At 42.2% G+C, this 20,453-nt stretch overlaps 1 protein-coding gene and 1 pseudogene across 1 annotated transcript in view; both read right to left on the bottom strand.

Moving 5' to 3' along the window:
* The window catches only part of Smc3 (structural maintenance of chromosomes 3), a 70,064-nt gene that overhangs the window by 48,794 nt on the left and 817 nt on the right, over window positions 1–20,453 (bottom strand). The window contains exons 2-11 of the mRNA XM_013017602.1: window positions 19,630–19,705; window positions 14,276–14,314; window positions 10,436–10,503; window positions 8,665–8,736; window positions 6,408–6,487; window positions 5,703–5,781; window positions 4,134–4,251; window positions 2,588–2,763; window positions 1,316–1,396; window positions 929–1,093 (exon numbers count right to left, since the gene is read on the bottom strand). Coding sequence (XP_012873056.1) covers window positions 929–1,093; window positions 1,316–1,396; window positions 2,588–2,763; window positions 4,134–4,251; window positions 5,703–5,781; window positions 6,408–6,487; window positions 8,665–8,736; window positions 10,436–10,503; window positions 14,276–14,314; window positions 19,630–19,705 — 954 coding nt within the window. The remainder of the gene's footprint in view (window positions 1–928; window positions 1,094–1,315; window positions 1,397–2,587; window positions 2,764–4,133; window positions 4,252–5,702; window positions 5,782–6,407; window positions 6,488–8,664; window positions 8,737–10,435; window positions 10,504–14,275; window positions 14,315–19,629; window positions 19,706–20,453) is intronic.
* LOC105986572 lies at window positions 15,132–15,594 on the bottom strand (annotated as a pseudogene).

The following is a 20,453-nucleotide window of genomic DNA, read 5'->3' as shown; positions in this document are numbered from 1 at the left end:
ATCCTAGCTACTCAGGAGGCTGAGATCTGAGGATCGAGGTTCCAAGCCAGCCCGGGCAGGAGAGACCGTGAGACTCCTATCTCCAATAAACCACCAGAAAACCGGAAGTGGCGCTGTAGCTCACGTGGTAGAGCGCTAGCCTTGAGCTGAAGAGCTGAGGGACAGTGCCCAGGCCCAGAGTTCAGGCCCCACGACTGGACCCCCCCCCCAAAAAAAAGAACCCAGCAGACAAACCAGGTGCTGGTGGCTCATGCCTGGAATCCTAGCTACTCAGGAGGCTGAGATTTGAGGGTCACGGTTCTAAGCCAGCTCAACCAGGGAAGACTACAAGGCTCTGATCTCCAATTAATCACCAAAAATTCAGAAGTGGTATGGCTTAACATGGTAGGGCACTGGCCCTGAATGAAAAAGCTCAAGGGGACAGTGTACCCAGGCTCTACAACCAACAAAAAAAAAGAACCTAGCACAGCAAAAAATAAAGTTTTCTCAAAGTAACCCATTAGAAAAACAACACTATAGCATAAAACTATTTCTTGGAGGTTAAACCGGGTGCTGGTGGCTCACGCCTGTAATCCTAGCTACTCAGGAGGCTGAGATCTGAGGATCGCAGTTCAAAGCCAGCCCCGGCAGGAAAGTCCGTGAGACTCTTATCTCCAATAAACCATTCGAAAACCAGATGTGGTACTGTAGTTCAAGCAGTAGAGGGTTCGCTTTGAGCTGAAGAGCCCAGGGACAGCGCCCAAGCCCTGAGTTCAAGCCCCATGACCGACAAAAAAATAAACCAAAAATAAGGAGGTTAAAGTTGCTACTGCACTGAAAATTAACATGGCTAAGCTTTTATAAAGAAACCCGAGCATGCACAGGGTCAGAGAAAGGCCTCTTCTACAGCTCTCACTTCAACACTGTCATTTTTAGCATCTGAACTTACCCGTTGTTCACTATTGCCTGCCAATTCATCTTGTAAATCCTTGGCTTTAAGCTCCAACTTAGTCCTCTGCTTAATTTGTTCTTGTCTTTCAGCACTGAGCTGTTCCTTTTCTTCTTTCATAGCTGAAATTTTTGTTTTCAATTCTCTAACTTGGCGCTCAATGTCCTATTTACAAAGGATCAGACAGAAAATGAGTCACACACAATCAGAGGTCCCCTGGCAGAAGGGTGATACCATTAATTCTCTTCTCTTTCACTTAAGCTTTTAGTATGACTTTATCTTCCCAGTTCTGAATCTCTGACTCCCTCTTGTGGTAATAATTCAAGTACAAAAGCATTTACTATAGTCAAAAATGTAAATAAACCTGAGCCTTATTTCCAGTCTTACCTCCATTTTATCTCTTGCATCTTGCTGGGCATCTCTTAATTGTCTGGATTTTTCTCCGCTAGTTTCTCGCTTAGCAGAAAGCTGGATGGGGGAAAAAAAGCTATCACTTCAAACTCATTTTTTAATCTTTTTTTTTTTTCAACAATAGAGTAAGTAAAATTTCTTCTAACAGTTAAAGCAAACCAATGGCAACCATTCACTGTATTTTACAATGTCAGACCTGGTGTAACACACCAGTAATCCTAGCTACTCCAGAGGTAGAAACCAGGAAAATTACCAGCCCAGGCCTAAAACCCTGGTACAACCAAAGTAAAAAACAAAAGGGGCTGGGAAGGTGGCTCAGTGGTAGAGCACTTGCCTTGCATGCCTGAGGCCCTGGGTTCGATTCCTCAGCACCACATAAGCAAAAAGAAAAAAGCTGGAAGTGGCACTGTGGCTCAAGTGGTAGAGCGCTAGCCTTGAGCTGAAGCGCTGAAGGACAGTGCCCAGGCCCAGAGTTCAGGCCCTATGACCAGACCCCCAAAAAAACAAAAAACGAAACAAAACCAAAAAAACATCCCCTGATGTCTTCTTTTAATTCTTCAGGGATTATCTAAGCTGTGACAAACACATGCCTGGCATGCACAATGTGGCCTGAGTACAAACCTCAGGGCTGCCAAAAAAAAATTCCTAAACAGCCGGGCACCGGCAGCTCATGCCTGTCATCCTAGCTACTCAAGAGAGAGGCTGAGATCTGAGGATCACAGTTCAAAGCCAGCCTGGGCAGCAAAGTCCGAGAGACTCTTATCTCCAATAAACCACTAGAAAACTGGAAGTGGTGCTATGGCTCAAGCAGTAGAGTGCTGGCCTTGAGCTGAAGAGCTGAAGGACAGCACCCAGGCCCACAGTTCACGACCGACCCAAAAAACAAAAAATGCCTAAAAACAAATTTTCATGCAAAATGTCAGCAATGTTAATTTACACTCTAAAATGCCTGTAAGAAAACTCATAAAGGGAGCTTTTAAAGGGAGTTTCCTCTTTCCTCTCAGCTGGTTTACCTTCATCTCACTACACTGCAGATACAACTAGAACAAGGACAATATGGCGGTAGGCATTTTCCTTCTGAAGAAAACTGGTGACTGATAAATTTGTAAGTTTTTAGCCAGGAGTGGTGATACAACCTGTAACTCCAATGTGGAGGCAGAGACAGGAGGATCTTGAGTTTTAGCCCAGCTTGACAGCCTAGGCTACACAGTAAAATGCTGACTTAAGTGGTTGTTTCAAGTATTTTACCTCATCAAGTTTAGCACGGGTTTCATTAAGTTCCTGATTATAAATAGTATACTCCAGGGCTCGTCTCATTTTATCCCATTTCTGATACTGAGCAAGTTCTTCCTTTTCTTCCTCTAAAGTATGTAATCTCTCTTCAATGTACTTTAACAGCTCATTGATTTTTTCCCGCTTGCCCTCTTTAAAAACAAAACACAAACAGGAAAGTTAGAGGAGTTAGATAAAATTTTCATGTAAGATCATTTCTCAAATACACCATGAATTAAAATTACTCTTAAGAACTATAGCATTGCCAGGCACTAGTGGCTCACATTTGTATTCCTACATACTCAGGAGACTGAGAGCTGAGGATTCAGGTCAAAGCCAGCTTGGACAGACAAATCTGAGGCTTTTCTCCAATTAACCACCAAAGAAGCCAAAATAAAAGTTTGGTTCAAATGGCAGAGTGTCAGCCGTAAGCAAAAAAAGCCAAACAAGCAAAGGCCCAGAGTTCAAGCCCCAGTAACAAGTTGCAGAGGCACACAAAGAACTACAGTATCTTTGGTATCATGTGGTAACCAAATCTAAGATATTGCAGTGGCAATTAAGAGGCTTTTTCAGGAGAAGCATCAAAGCACTAATCTGCACATAGTATTATTGATTACTACTATTACATGTACTGTGAGGGCCTCCTTTTAAGCTTCCTTTTTAAAAGTCAATGTTCCTTCCCACAACATTAAAAACAACCCCCCAAAACTAACTTCACTTGTGCCACTAATTCTCAGTTCTCTTACTGATGGCGTTATCTCCAGCTACCATACAGTTGACACCAACTACACTTCTCTTCTCACTGTTACAATCTACACAACCTAACTTTACAGACAGGAAGCTCTGGGCCAGAAAGATCAAGAAGTCATGATGTCGGTTTATTATTTTGTGAACCTAGGACTATTTCAATCTAAGCCATGATACAACAGAGCACTTGAAAAGCAAAGTAGAATTTTCATAATCAGTGTCCTAGCTAAGACTCCCAAGTTCAAAGTTTCACATCTTCTTGTTTCTGAACAATTTAAAACCTAATACCAACTATTACTCCAGTCTGGAAGGGAGAGCAATGCACCCAAATCTGCTGTCCTAATCAGATGAGTAAGCTAGAATCAAAAGCAGTTGGCTTACAAAAGCCCCAAAGAGATGAATTACTGGAAATCTCAAAACTTAAAAGTGCCTCATACTAATTTTCTCTCTTTTCAGTACAAAATCTTGTATGACATATTTCTTTTTTTTTTTTTTTTTGTCGGTCATGGGGCTTGAACTCTGGGCCTGGGCACTGTCCCTCAGCTCTTCAGCTCTAGGCTACAGCGCCACTTCCGGTTTTCTGGTAGTTTATTGGAGATAGGAGTCTCACGGTCTCTCCTGCCCGGGCTGGCTTTGAACCGTGATCCTCAGATCTCAGCCTCCTGAGTAGCTAGGATTACAGGCGTGAGCCACCAGCACCCGGCTTGTATGACATATTTCTAAGAACATCTTTTTTTTTTTGGCAACAAGAAGGGCAGTACCACAATTATTTTACCTGTTTCTTTCATTAAGGAGATGCTTTCTTCTTTCCTTTCATCATACACTCTGGTACCAGCCACTTCTCTTAATAGCTTAAGTCTCTGAGAATCAGGTGCTGTTGCCATCTGGTTGATCTAAAATTTTTAGAAAAATAATCATTTCATAGCTGCAAACTGCTCTGGAACTATTAACTATCTGGGGGTGATGGGATACATTGTATGCATGTATGGAAATAGCACAAAACTTCTCTTGTACAATCAAGAAATTGTTATTAAAAAATGATTTGGGGAGGGGGGGGAGCGCCTATTTTGTGTACGTGTGTGAGCACACACATCAGTCCTGGATCTTGAACACGGAGCCTGGGCACTGGCCCTGAGCTTTTAGCTCAAGGATAATGCTCTGCCACTTGAGCCACAGCACCACTTGTAGGTTTTTGGTGGTTAATTGGAGGTAAGAGTCTCACGAATTTTCTTGCCTAGGCTGGCTTTGTACCTTGATCCATAGATCTCGGCCTTCTGAGTACCTAGGATTGCAGGCATAAGCCACTTGGTCACCACTCTGAGGAAGAGGGGCCATGCTGGTCTGGAACCCTTAAGATCCTCATGTCTCCATGTCCTGTATACTAAGATTACAGGTATGCATCACCATGCCCTGTACACTAAAGGGGTTTTCATTTTCTATTTTTGTAGTGCTGGGACTCAAACCCAGGGCCTACTGCATGTTAAGTACCTATTCTCCCAGTGAACTACACCCTAAGCCCTGAATGATTTTTAATACATAGGGTTCATATACTAAGTTTTTATAGCAGGTTGACTTAGTCAATAACATTTATCAACATTTCTCTTTTTTATTTAAATGGAACTTACCAAATAAAAACATTCGCCAGTCTCTTTCATGAATAATAAATACCATCTTATAAACAAGAGTACAGTAATTTTTTCACAGTCACACAGTACAATTTAAATGATAAGTTCCACTGTTGAAAAAGTATGTTAAGACAAATAGCCCTTACTGACATGATTTTTTAAGTTACAGTAACAAGAGCCAGGTACTAAAGGATCACTCCTGTAATCCTAGCTATTCAGGAGGCTGAGATTTGAGGATCACGGTTCAAAGCCAGCCCAGGCAGTAAAGTCCATGAGACGCTTATCTCCAATAAACCACTAGAAAACTGGAAGTGGCACAGTGGCTCAAGTGGTAGAGCTTTCGCCTTGAGCTGAAGAGCTTAGGGACAAAAGCCTAGGCCCAGAGTTCAAGCCCCACGACCGACAAAAAATTTTAAAAAAGTAGTATGCATTATTATAGTTTGAGAATATGTCTTTTTATACCATGAAATAGTTATCTTGAATGATGTCTGAAACTCCCTCCTCCCCTTTATTTTTTTTGAACAATACATGTTAAGGAATGAAAAAAAAAGCAGTATGCTTAAATATGCGTTGGTAGTACTACACAAGGGGACCGTTCAACTTAACAAGCATCACTTATTTTTGTTCCAGCTTAACAATTAGAACCAATAAACTAAATTCAATGGAAGAATATAATTAGAAAAAAATTTTATTTAAAAAAAGACATATAATTGTTTTACCTTTCCTTGTTTAACAATATAGTAAGGATTGCTTCGTGAAAAACCAGCACTTTCAAGGAGGTTCATCACATCATTTTTCCTGTTGATAAACATTGAAATAATCTTCAGATAAACAATTTGAAATGCTTACTAATGAAGAATACCTAGCTTCTGAATTAAACAGTATTAGGAAATAAAGACTAGTCATGCTAGGCACTGGTGGCTCACGCCTTAAAATCCTAGCTACTCAGAAGGCTGAGATCTGAAGTCCATGAGACTCATTCCTCTAATTAACCATCAGAAAATTGGAAGTGGAGCTGTGGCTCAAAGTGGAAGAGAGCTAGCCTTAAGCAAGAGCTCAGGGACAGCACTCAGGCCCTAAGTTTAAAAAAAAAAAAAAAAAGCCAGGCACTGGTGGCTCACGCCTGTAATCCTAGCCACTCAGGAAGCTGAGATCTGAGGATCACAGTTCGTGAAACTCTTATCTCCAATAAACCACTAGAAAACCAGAAGTGGCTCAAGTGGTAGAGCTCTCGCCTTGGCTGAAGAGCTGAGGGACAGCGCCCAAGCCCAGAGTTCCAGCCCCAGAACCAACAAAAAGTCCTAAGACCACTTGTCATCAGACACCTCTCTGACTTCTTACTTACATTCTATATACTGATTTCTTGATTAAGAGGCAAATATACCTCATATGAGAAAAGTGTAAATGTAAAGACAAATGCTTACGTGACCATCTTCTTATCTAAGAAATATTGATCTTTTTTGGCACCAATAACTCTCCGAAGTGAAACCTCCTCTTTATCAATCTGAGAAAAAAAATGAAAGCCTAAAGTTCATTTAATAGTTAATTTAATAATATTTTTCAGATAAGAATTCATTGTAAAGTCTTTGACCATGACTATTTAAAATGCCAATTATCTCAACAAAGATGATATATAAACACTCATGACAGCTTATATAATCCCATTTGTTACTTACCAGGATGCTCATTAATTACAACTTTTACATGGAATGTAAACTAATACAACCATACTGGATGGCAGTTTGGAGGTTCCTCAAAAAACTAAACATAGATTTTCCATATGACCCAGGTATACCACTCTTGAGCTGTACCCAGAACATTACAAGTCAGGATATTGTAAAGACAATTGCACATCCATGTTCATTGCTACACTATTCACAATAGCCCAATTATAAATAGCCAGGTGCCTTATAAGAGTAAATAAAAAATATGTGATACTTGGGGCTGGGAAGGTGGCTTAGTGGTAGAGCACTTGCCTTGCATGCATGAGGTCCTGGGTTCGATTCCTCAGCACCACATAAGCACAAAGAAAAAAGCCGGAAGTGGCGCTGTGGCTCAAGTTGTAGAGCGCTAGCCTTGAGCTGAAGAACTGAGGGACAGTGTCCAGGCCTAGAGTTCGGGCCCCACAACTGGACCTCCCCCCCAAAAAAGTGATACTTATACACAATGGAACTTTACCCATCCATTAGAAAAAGATAATGTTGCCAGAGTGACTGTGGCTCATGCCTGTAATCCTAGCTACTCAGAAGGCTGAGATCTGAGAAGGACACGGTTCAAAGCCAGCCTGGACAGGAAAGTCAGTGAGATTGTTATCTCCAATAAAACGACCAGCAAACCAGAAGTGGCGCTGTGGTTCAAGTGATAGAAGGCTAGCTTTGAGCTGAAAAGCTGAGGGACAGCACCTAGCCCAGAGTTCAAGCCTCATAACCAGAAAAAAAAAAAAACAGAAAAAAGAAAAAAAAAAGAAAAAGATTATGCCATTTGCAGAGAAATGGATGGACCTAGAACAAATTATGGTAAGTGAGGTAAGCCATGCTCAGAGAGATACTGATAAAAATAAATTCATCAACTAATTCTAGAAATGCAATTTTTTTTTGTCAGTCATGGGGCTTGCACTCTGGACTTGGGTACTGTCTGTGCTCTTCAACTCAAGGCGAGCACTCTACGGCTTGAGCCACAGTGCCACTTCCAGTTTTCTTTTCTTCTTCTTTTTTTTTTTTGGGTCCGGTCGTGGGGCCTGAACTCTGGGCCTGGGTGCTGTCCCTCAGCTCTTCAGCTCAAGGCTAGCGCTCTACCACTTGAGCCACAGCGCCACTTCTGGCTTTTTTCTTTTTGCTTATGTGGTGCTGAGGAATCGAACCCAGGGCCTCAGGCATGCAAGGCAAGCGCTCTACCACTGAGCCACCTTCCCAGACCCCACTTCTGGTTTTCTAGTGGCTTACTGGAGATAAGAGTCTCACGTACTTCCCTGCCAAGGTTGGCTTTGAACCATTATCCTCAGATCCTCCTGAGTAGCTCTGTTTATAGGCATGACCCAGCCGTGAGCCACCCAGTGGAAACAGAAGTAGAATTTTTGTTGTTGGTGGTGGTGATGATAGTGTTTCTGTTTTGTATTGTTTAGTTTTGTTTGTTCTTTGGGGGAGCTGCAGAAATAAGAGGAGGATGAACAAATGCAGGCATGGTTCTTAGTACACATTATGTGGAAGATGAACTATGCAACTTGTGGGCAGGGACAAGAGGGGAAAACAAAAGGAAAGCGAAGGAAGGGGTGACATTGTCTCAAAAGAAATGCACTCATAAAGCCAGGCACCTGTGGCTTACCCCTGTAATCCGAGCTACTCAGGAGGCTGAAATCTGAAGATTGTGGCTCGAAACCAGCCAGGCAGGTAAGTTTGTGAGACTCTTATCTCCAATTAACCACCAGAAAACCAGAAGTGGCACTGTGGCTCAAAGTGGTAGAGCACCAGCCTTGAGTGCAGAGACTCAGGGACAGTGCCCAGGCCCTAAGTTCAAGCGCCAGGACTGGCAAAAAAAAAAAAAAAAAACCTTCATTATCTGACTTATGAAACGGTAACCCTTCTCTGTACAACACTTTAATAACAACAATAAAATTATATAGTTCTTTAAATTACCTATATCAAAATTCTCAAAATTATTACTGAAAAGATAACAGTTACTTACTGGCAACCGGTTGTCTGAATTATCAAAAATAATTTCCACAAAAGCAGAAATAACACGAGGACCAGTACCCTCCTGAAATGAGAAAAAATGGGAAATCTGTCATTTACATTGTATTTTCACATACATCAAACACTTTTTTAAAGCCTAATACATGGTCACAAGCCTAATGAATGGAGAAAATTTTTATCAGCTTAGACTATATCCCTCTCCTGGCAAATTATCAAACATTAGATCAGGAAAACAAAACTCAAGTAAATGTCTTTAATTCTGAATAAAAAACTAAGAGCAACAGAGATGTCAACGTTAGATTATTGCTATGGCTTGACCATGAAAAGTCCCCCAAAGGCTCAAGTACTGAAGGTCTGATCCCCAGCCGCTGGTGCTATGCTGGGCAATTCTAGCTGGAAGTAGGATGGCTGCAGCCCTATCTCTGAGGGCCCTCTCTCATCCGTCTCTGCTTCCTATCTGCCTCTGCCTGCCACATGCTCCTGCTACCATCCTGTTTTGCCTCACCACAGACCCAGAAGCAAGAGAGCCAGGAACTGTAGACAGAAATTTCTGAAACTAGTACAAAATCATTCAACCTTTAAGTTGTGTCATGTATTCTGTCACAGCAATAAAAACAAACACAGGGCTGCGAATGCGGCTTAGTGGTAGAGTGCTTGCCTAGCATGCAAGAAGCCCTGGGTTCAATTCCTCAGCACCACATAAATAGAAAAAGCCGGAAGTGGTGCTGTGGCTCAAGCAGCAGAGCTCTAGCCTTGAGGTGAAGAGCTGAGGGACAGCGCCAGGGCCAGAGTTCAAGCCCCACGACCGACAAAAAAAGTAAGATAAAATAAATTTAAAAAATAAAAAAATAAAAAAGGAAAAAATAAGTTAAAACAATTTCCTGTAAGAAACAGTGGTAAGACATATTAAAGTATTGCACTACTTGGCCTTAATCATAAAATAAGCTGTAGTGTTTTCTATAACCTATTCTAATTTTTTATACTAATGAACTACTCAGTTTGTTAAACACTTTTGTTTTGTTTCTAGTCCTGGATGGCACCTTGGATCTCACACATGCCAGCAAGCACTCTACTACTGAACTACATCCCCAGCAGGATATACACTATATACTAGTTTGCATACCAGAAAACAACCTAAATAGAAATAAAGGTTTTATTTTGTTTGCAGTGTTATTTCTCTACACCCTTAGAGCTGAGCATCTTAAAGTTCCTAACCCACAATCTGAACTCTTCTTTCTCCTCAACAAACCTTGCCAGTTTACATCCTTTGAAGTTTAGATATAGCTGACAGTGGAGGCTCACGCCTGTTAGCCAGCAGTAGGAAGGAGGCAAAAGGACCTTGAGTTTAAGGTCAGCCTGAGTTAAGAGTTCTAAGCTAGCTTAGAAGACCTTGTCTCAAAATAAAAGCAATTTGTGTGGAAGACCTATCCATCTATAAGCAAATTCTGCAACTTTCTATTAACCATCATACAAAAATTAGGCTTTTCTCTGGCACTGATAGGTGAGCTAAGTTTCATGACAGAGTATACACACTGTCAAGAGATAAGACTGGTGGGGACAGCAGGGAAAAACTGGAAGAGAGCAAGGAAGGAGTGACACTGTCCAAAAAAGAAATTCACTCTCTACCTGACTTATGTAACTGTAACCCCTCTGTACATCACCTTTATAATAACTATTTAAAAAAAGAGGTAAGACTGTGTAAAGACTTGAACATAAGTTGAAAATGCATTTTTAAACATATATAGCAGTTATGTCTCACTCACGTGCAACAAAGCCAGTCGCTGCTCTGGACGAAGATGACTAAACTCATCACTGAGGACAAACTGGATGGCTAGAATAAAAGAACGTAACTATTAGCTCAGTCTGAGAGGATTCATGACATAAATTTTCGTGTCTTAGTAGAACAGACTATAGTATATCAGACAATAAACACTGCTTATAAATTATGTTATTGACAAAATGGAGGACAATTTTCCACTTAGACAAATTGGGGAAGAAATTATATGACAAATATTTTAAGAAGTTTTTTTATCAAAATACATTCATAGACAACATACAAGAAGGGCTGGGAAGGTGGATCAAGTGGTAGAGTGCTTGTCTTGCATGCCTGAGGCCCTGGGTTTGATTCCTCAGCACCACATAAGCAAAAAGAAAAAAAGCCGGAAGTGGTGCTCTGGCTCAAGTGGTAGAGCGCTAGCCTTGAGCTGAAGAGCTGAGGGACAGCACCCAGGCCCAGAGTTCAGGCCCCACAACTGGACCCAAAAAACAAAAAGACAAAACAAAACAAAAACAGACAACATACAAGAAGCAACAAGAAGACTTAAACCTACCTCTTCATAAAGTATCCACTAACTGGCTAACACTACACTCTTATACTCCACAAGGACACACCACACAGTTGACTGTGGTCCCATAAGATTTTAACAGAGCTGAAAACAATCCTCTGACACCACAGCTGGTGTAGAGCTGTGACATAACTTCTCAACGCTAAAGAAATAAATACAGGGAAATGTTTCCAATTCTCCTTCTGTTGCACTGCCTTCACCACTTGTACCTTCTGTGAAGAGGCATTCTTATCTTCTACAGAGTACCTAAATGCACAGACCACTAGGCTAAGATATGGACCTCTTTTTTTTTTTTTTGGGGGGGGGTCTGGTCATGGGGCCTGAACTCTGGGTCTGGTCGCTGTCCCTCAGCTCTTCAGCTCAAGGCTAGCACTCTACCACTTGAGCCACAGCACCACTTCCGGCTTTTTTCTTTTTGCTTATGTGGTGCTGAGGAATCAAACCCAGGGCCTCAGGCATGCAAGGCAAGCGCTCTACCACTGAGCCACCTTCCCAGCCCCATGGACCTCTTTTTTTTTTAAGTCGGTCATGGGGCTTGAACTCTGGGCCTGGGCCCTGTCCCTCGCTCTTCAAATCAAGGCAAGCACTGTACCACTTGAGCCACAATGCCACTTCTGGCTTTCTGGTGGTTAATTAGAGATAAAGAATCTCACAAACTTTCCTGCCCAGGCTGGCTTTGAACCACCATCTTCAGATCTCAGGCTCGTGAGTAGCTAGTATTACAGGCGTGAGCCACTGGCGCCTGGCAATATGGACCTCTCTACTCAGCTCTCTTGATCCTGGTCTTCCCAAGAGACATAACACCTGTGGGAGTATGAGACCATGGTGGAGGAAGGGAACTGTCTCACATTAAGGTATATGCTTGGGATGGAGACTGTTTCTCATAGTCAACTGGGAAGAGTAGGCCTCAAACTGTCCTTACTCCTGTGGGTCAGAAACACACAGTTCCTCTTCAACCTGTGCTCCTGTCATTACCCAACTGCAACCACCACAGAACACCCAGGTGGCCTCCTGTGTGCACAGAAGAGAGGACTCTCCTCTCACTGTGTAGGCTCTTTTCATAGCACTACTCAACTATGAGTTCAGATCATTCCTGAAAGCATAATTCTATTAAAATGTTTCACTCCCCAAAGGATTTGACAGAACCCTATCATACCTCAACATATTTTTATCTTTAGAATTTTCAAAGCTCACTATCTTCAAACTGGCAAAAGTACTTAAATCTCAAGCTTTTAATCCTTCATAAAAACGCCTGATTTAGAAAATGTTGTTTTAAAAGGTAAAACAGAAGGACGAACTATTTCCAAAATATATTAACAATTCTATTGTATTTAGACTTTTTTTAGATCTTTTTTTTGTTGATCCTGGGCTTGAACTCTGGGCTTGGGCACTGTCCCTCAGGCTCAAGGCTAGCATTCCACCACTTGAGCCACATCACCACTTCAGTTTTCTGGTAGTTAATTGGAGATAAGAGTATCAAGGACTTTCCTGCCCAGACTGGCTTTGAACTGAGATCCTTAGATCTCAGCCTCCTGAGTAGCTAGGGTTACAGGCGTCAGCCACCACTGCCTGGCCATATTTACGTATGTTTATGATACTTATATACCACTTCCAAGTTTAAGAAATATTCTCTGTCAGGCATTAGTGACTTACACATGTAATATAAGTAAAAAGGCTGAGACCTGAGGATCACAGTTCAAAACCAGCCTGGGCAGGAAAATCCTAGAGACTTTTATTTTTTGGGTCCGGTCGTGGGGCCTGAACTCTGGGCCTGGGCGCTGTCCCTCAGCTCTTCAGCTTAAGGCTAGGGCTCTACCACTTAAGCCACAGCGCCACTTCCGGCTTTTTTCTTTTTGCTTATGTGGTGCTGAGGAATCGAACCCAGGGCCTCATGCATGCAAGGCAAGCGCTTCACTACTGAGCCACCTTCCCAGCCCACTTTTTTTTTTCTTGCCAGTCCTAGGGCTTGAACTTAGGGCCTAGGCTCTGTCCCTGAGCTATCAGTGTTCAAGGCTAGCACTCTACCACTTGTGCCAGAGTCACTTCTGCCCTTTTCTGCTAATGGGGTACTGGGGAATTAAACCCAGGGCTTCATGCATATTAGGCAAGCTCTCTAACACTCTGCCACATTCCCAGTCCTCCAATAAACCATACACCCACACACAAAGCTGGAAGTGGAGCTATAGCTTAAGTGGTAGAGCACTAGCCTTGAGAAGGAAAAAAAAAGGCTGGGAAGGTGGCTCAGTGGTAGAGTGCTTGCCTTGCATGCATGAGGCCCTAGGTTCAATTCCTAAGCACCACATAAGCAGAAAAAGCCAGAAGTGGCAATGTGGCTCAATTGGTAAAGTGCTAGCCTTGAACTTTAGAGCTAAGGGACAGTGCCCAGGCCCAGAGTTCAGGCCCATGACCGACAAAAAAAAAAAAAAAAGTCAGAGTCATGGACAGTGCCCAGGCCGTTGGTTCCAGGGTGGTCAATGAAAAATTTCCCACGCTTATATTAAATAAGCAACAATACCACCAAGGAATGAGGAAGGGGTAAACCAACAGACAAGGAAAAACTGAAGATCTTTCCCCAACCTCCATTTCGGGAGGTTCAGACTGTCCCCAGGCTAGCTTAAAGGAGTTATGGGAAAATAAACAAAAAGGCTTATCCTAAGAGGCAGATAACAAAAAATTAGGAAGTACTAAAGTAAACAGGTTCAGTAACTGAATTAGGAAGTACCAGGAATCAGTGAGGTAAGTACAAACAAGGACTCATTTTGACAGGATTACTGCAGACGGTATACTTATACAATCAGATCATCTACCAGTTAAATCTCTAGCAGCCAATCTCAGTCCCCACAAGCCCTCATACTATCTCTTTTGAGTCTTACAACCCAATTACGCAACACCTCCATCTTTATACAGTATTTCTTGGATTTTATGCAGACATAATCTCAGAAAACTAACGAGTTTAGAAAATTTCCTTAAGCTATCTGTCTCAATATATTTAGAATGTAAAAAAAAGAAGTATTACCCAATATAGGTGGCTCATACCTATAATCCTAACTTCTCAGGAGGCTGAGATGTGAGGATTGCAGTTTAATGCCAGCCATGGGAGGAAAGTCTGTGATACTAAGAGCATCTTCAGTTAACCACCAAAAAAGCCCAGAAGTAGAGCTATGGATCAAGTAGTAGGGTGCTAGCCCTCAGTGGGGACAGTTATTGAGGCCAAGTGCAAGCCCCAGACCAGCATAAAATAATAATAATAATACTTACCATAAAAGAAGTTACTTTTTCCGGATCCATTTCTGCCCACTATAAAATTTCATAAAAACGAAAACAAAACAAAAAAAAACAAGTTATTTTGTACAAAACTCAGTACAATTAAAGTTATCAAACATACACATAAACATGAACTGCAATTCTCTAACAAAATACCTTGGTATTTGAAGTTAAATACAAACAAAAAAAAAGAAACCAATAATGCAAACATCTATAATCTCCAAATGAGTGTACTTTTTGTAGACTTCAAATCATTTTTCTAAATGGCAATTTGACTTTTTGTTCTTCGCCAGTAGTTTAAAATCAAGAGGAACTACATGACATAGATAATTTATAATAGAAACAATGGATGAAAATTCTACTCTAATTATATATAACATTAAATTCTCATATTAATATTCTAATATGCTTAATAATTTAAGCTCAAATTTTCCCATGTTGAACAATGTATATGTGTGTACACGTATAAATGTATGTCACATATATTCATGGAATAGCCAAAGTGTAGACAATCTGAATTTTTTCACTAGAATTCATATATAAGAAATTTTATAAATAAAAAGATATTAATTCTCTTATTTTTTTTCTTGTATGGGGCTTGAACTCAGGACCTAATACTTGTTCTGCTGGAACTCTACCACTTGAGCCAAGTTCAGCCCAGCCTTACTGGTTATTTTGGAGATGAAGTCCCAGTGGACTTTTCTGCCTGCGTTGGCTTCTAACCTCCACCTTTTAAGTGCAGCCTCCTGAGTAGTTTGGATTACAGGTGTGACAGTGTAGGCTACCAGCACCCAGCTCAAATCTTTTTTTTTTTTTAAATAGATTTTATTTCAAAGTCTGAACTCCCAAACTAGAGCTTTCTACCACCTTGGGGAACAGAAACTTTCACAGGCTTCACAATCTTTTGCTTAGGTGTAGTCTTTGTGAGAGCCTTAGCAGCAGCCATTGTTGCGTTCTTGGATGCTTGCTGAGCCATTTTGGCTTTCCTGGCAGCCCTGAAAGCTTGCTCTTGCTCAAGCTAACTTCTGGTTTTTGATTCCTTTTTGCCATTATATCAAGAGAGGCACCAGTGATGGCCTTTGGAATTTGACTGCATATTGGGTTCTTTTCTTTTGAATTTCTTCCAACTATCCCTTTTTGTGCTTTCTTCTGTAGACAAGAGTCCAGTTATCTGTTGAAGAATCCTCTTGGAAAGGAAGGCTGACTTGCATTTTGCATTAAGAAATTAGAAAACCTTCCCATTGGTCCTGGCATAGTGACTCCTATGCCTGTGGTGGATCTTGTACCCGCTAAAACTAGAGTTCAACTTTCATTGTGGCAGAGGCCCAAAGAGAGGAAAGATGGTAGAGAGGGTCAAATCTTTTGATTTAAGAAGTTTGTTTAGTATCTTAGCGCAGTTCTGATTGGGACACATTTGCTGTAAAGCTGAAAATTATTTCTAAATAAAAGCTAAACATAATTTATCATTAAGTGAATAGTTTAAATCATAAACATTCCTAAGTAATGGAAAATAAATTAAATTTCCTATAAAGTAAAACAATATTTAGAAATGTTAAAGGATAGTGAATAAATAAGAAAAGCAGTGTTATTCTGAGCTAGGCATGGTGGTACATGCTTGAAATCCCAGGAAAAAAGCTTGAGTTTGAGGCTAGCCTGGTCTAAAAAGAAAAAAAGCCAGGGGATAGTGGCTCATGACTCTAATTCCAGACACTGAGGAAGCTGAGATCTGAAAATTAAGATTCAAAGCAAACCAGGGCAGAAAAACCAGTGAGATGCTTATCTCTGATTAACCACTACCCAGAAAAAAAAAAAAAAAAAGATCCACGAGTAGAGGGGTGGCTCAAGTAGTGGAGGGCTAGCTTTGAAACTATATTAAAATTGCTATACTACTCTAAAGGCACTGGTGGCTCACACATGTAATTCTTAACTACTCAGGAAGCTCAAGTCTGAGGACTGCAGTTCAAAGCCAGCCTGGGCAGAAAAGTCTCTGAGACTCTTACCTCCAAAAGCAGGAAGTGGAGCTGTAACTCTCGCAAAGTGCCAACTTGGAGCAAAACTGTTAAGAGACAGCACCCAGGCCCTAAGTTCAAGCCCCAGAGAGAAGGGGGAAAGGTGAAGAGGGCCAAAGAGAGGAGAGGTGGGTCAGGGCCTTACGAAGACAATCAGGGCTAAATATGGTCATGAAGTTATGGGCCAGATGAGCACCTAGCAAGACATGAACTATTAGCCAGCAAGGAGCTTCACCAGTGCTCAGTCCTGCTGGTATTTTTGATCATGGACTTCTAGCCTCCAAAACCTTATTATGGCTATCCTATCAACTAATATACCTGGAAAAGCAGTCAATGCAAAAGCAAAATTGTGTAACACTGCCTTCCTGGTATCTGTAGCATTCATTTTGCCCGGGCTTTAAATATTAAGCAGCATGTCAGAAAACATTTCTGTTAGCTCTAACAACAAAAGGGGCTTACAGTTCAAGAGCCTATAATAGCTAAATATTTAATGGCAATCACCTTACCTATATCTTTTCATTCAATCTTCCAAACAGAAAAGTAATCTTGGCGATCTACTTAGCTAAGATCTGCAAAGATTGTAGTTCAAAACCAGCCCAAGTAGAAAAGTCTGCAAGACTCCATTTCCAATAGTAGGCAACAAAAAGTCTCCAGGTGGGGGCTGGGAAGGTGGCTCAGTGGTAGAGCGCTTGCCTTGCATGCATGAGGCCCTGGGTTCGATTCCTCAGCACCACATAAGTAAAAAGAAAAAAGCTGGAAGTGGCGCTGTGGCTCAAGTGGTAGAGCGCTAGCCTTGAGCTGAAGAGCTGAGGGACAGCGCCCAGGCCCAGAGTTCAGGCCCCACGACTGGATCCAAAAAAAAAAAAATCTCCAGGTGTGGCTTAAGTAGTATGGCACAGGCCAGTCAAGCAAGTTCAAATCCCAGTAAAAAAACAAAAAAAATTCCTCTGGGCACTGATGACTCACGACTGTTTAATCCTACCTACTCAGGAGGCTGAGGATCACAGTTCAAAACCAGCTGGAGCAAGCAGTCCATGAGACTCTTATCTCCAATAAACCACCAGAAAATTGGAAGTGGCACTGTGGCTCAAGAGGTCGGGAGCTCACCTTGTGAGGGACAGCTCCCAGGCCCAGAGTTCAAGCCCCCACAACCAAAAAAAAAAAAAAATCTATTTAGTGAAAAACAACATACTATCAATTTTTTTTTTTTTTTTTGGTGCCAGTCCTAGAGCTTTGAACTCAGGGTCTGGGTGCTGTCCTTGAGTTTTTGCTCAAGGTTAGTACTCTACCACCTGAGCCACAGTTCCACTTCTGACTTTTTGGTAGTTAATTCAAGATAAGAGTTTCATAATTCCCTGCCTGGGCTGGCAAGGAAGCACAAATCCTCAGATCTCAGCCTCCTGAGTATGCTAGGGTTACAGGCATGAGCCACCAGGGCCCAGGTTCAAGTTTCACTTAATAATATGTAATACAGATATATACAACTAGCAGGATACTGAGGTATCCTGTTCATGTGTCACCAATTCACCTGCTCAATCCAGGTATTGCTGCCTCTAAAATGTTTGTGTTTCAGCCTATTCTCAGGGTGCACTCAAGTCTGAGAAGTCCTGGAGGAAGACCTAACTCACTGAGTAATTCAGGGGTTAGTCCCCAGAGCAATATATTCCTAAACATGGAGAAATTAATGTTCTATGTAGTAAAACTCTGACCAATGAAGACAGGTTCTAGCAGACAATTCCCTCTCCATTCCTTTATCTGCCCTAAAGCACGAAAGTCCATCTGAAAATTCCAACATGACAACAAACCAGAGGTCTTCTTCATAAAGCTGTGACCAGCTTTGCCCTCATTCTTGCCTGCAGACTATACCTTCCACTAAATCATTAGCAGCTAAGCCTGCCTGTTCTGTTTTCTAGGAAAGCAGGGCCCAAACAGATCACATTCTGGTATATACTCCAAGGTTTATGCTTTTCTAACCAAGCTTCATCGTGGGAGGCATTGATAAGGAAAATAAAATCTGGCAATTTAATCTGTGAATAAAGAAAATGATCTTAAGGGGCTGGGAAGGTGGCTCAGTGGTAGAGCGCTTGCCTTGCATGCTCGAGGCCCTGGGTTCGATTCCTCAGCACCACATAAGCAAAAAGAAAAAAGCCGGAAGTGGCGCTGTGGCTCAAGTGGTAGAGCACTAGCCTTGAGCTGAAGAGCTGAGGGACAGTGCCCAGGCCCAGAGTTCAGGCCCCACGACCGGACCAAAAAAAAAAAAAGAAAGAAAATGATCTTAAATAAGGATGTGACATACCAAGTTCAAATGCTAAAATAAATAGCATTCAGTATAAACTGAAAGCTATTAAAACATACCCTTGGGCTAGGAATGTGGCTTAGTGGTAAAATGCTTGCCCAGCATATATGAAGCCCTTGGTTCCTTTTCTTAGTATCACATAAACAGAAAAAGCTAGAAGTGGCACTGTGGCTCAAGTGGTAGAGGGCTAGCCTTGAGCAAAAGAAGCTGAGGGACAGTGCCCAGGCCCTGGGTTCAAGCCCCAGAACTGGTGAGAGGAAAACAACAACAACAAAAAACTATACCCTCAGCCAGGTGCACCTCAGGAAGCTGAAATCTAAGAATCAAGAAGCCAATCAGGAGAGATAAGTCCAAAAGAATCTTACTACCCTCATCTCCAATTAACCAGCAAAAATCTGCAAGTAGAGGTGTGACTCAAATGATAGTGTCAGTCAGCCTTGAGCTAAAAAGCCTAACAGCATAAGGCCCAAGGTTGAAGTCCAAGACTAATGTGTGTGCACACACACAAAAAGTTCTCAAATAAAAATGAATAGTTCTTGGGCTGGGAAGGTGGCTCAGTGGTAGAGCGCTTGCCTTGCATGTAAGAGGCCCTGGGTTCGATTCCTCAGCACCACATAAGTAAAAAGAAAAAAGCTGGAAGTGGCGCTGTGGCTCAAGTGGTAGAGCGCTACCCTTGAGCTGAAGAGCTGAGGGAAGAGTTCAGGCCCCACGACCGGACCGCCCCCCCAAAAAAAAATAATAAATAGCTCTCTTCTCTCCCTTCTAGAGGACTTAACCCAGGGCCTTGCACATGCAAGGCAAGCACTCCTCCCACTGAGCTATGCCACCAGTCCCCAAATGAGTAACTTATGGTTGAGTTACTCAGACATCCTAAATGTACAAAATAAGCAATTCATCAGTGCAAAGTGATTTCATACATACTTATATAAAGCTACTTAAAGACATTCAAAGACAACTATTGTCTCCTTAAGCTTATGTACAGATGGACAGAATGTACATCTCCGTATGTCATGAACCTGACCCAGTAAACCATGAACACTTACCAATAACATTATGCTTTGAACTGAAGGGATCTACAATTGTTTGATCTCTGTAACTTCGAAACCCTTGGATAATCACCTAAATAAGAACACACATAAAAAGAAAAACCTTCCGCGTCAATATCTTTTTTTCTCTGGAGGGGAGCACTTCTTTCTAGTTTCTCATTTAATGTAAAAAACTTTCAACTTCACAGAAGAAAACAAACCCAGCATTTTCGAAGACGAACAATCCACTTAAATCCATGTCAATCTGTAAACTCCGCCAAGGCGGTTGACTTTTACAAGTCACAACAGCAACCTGCTAAGAAACTCTCAAAATGAAGAACCCTATGTAAAGCCAAGTGGAGACCAGAGGTACGAGGCTACCAAGGGGGTCAGGCACATCTGCCAGCCCAGAGTCAACTTTCCAAAGGGGTGAAGGGCGCCTCAAATGCCCAATAGAAAAACCAGCCCCAAACTGGATGAACGGGTGGACTCCCACGGGAAGATCGTTTTAGCAGAGTAAAGCTCTCACTGGGAGGCGATCGCTTCTCCCAGGGAGGACTGAAGGAGAACCCTTTCCACCGGGCGGGTAAAATCCAGCAGGGGAGAGGAGTCGGGGACACCGGCTGCGCCGGGCGGGGCGGGGTTCTTCTCTTGTTTTTGTTTATATTTTGGACTGCATTCATCTCATGCAAATTGCCTGGGGGCCTCGCCCGCAGAAGACCCAGCCCCACCCTCCCCAAGCGGCACCCCCCCACCCGCAGGTGCCCGCCCGCACCCCCCCAGTCTCCCCCCTCCCCGCGCATGCCCCGCCCCGTCCCCACCCTGGGGCCTGCTCCCCCTGC

The sequence above is a fragment of the Dipodomys ordii genome, unplaced genomic scaffold, assembly GCF_000151885.1.
Source record: "Dipodomys ordii isolate 6190 unplaced genomic scaffold, Dord_2.0 Scaffold36, whole genome shotgun sequence".
Lineage (NCBI taxonomy): Eukaryota > Metazoa > Chordata > Mammalia > Rodentia > Heteromyidae > Dipodomys > Dipodomys ordii.
Note: the sequence above shows the minus strand (reverse complement) of the source record. Positions and strands in the feature narration are given on the sequence as shown.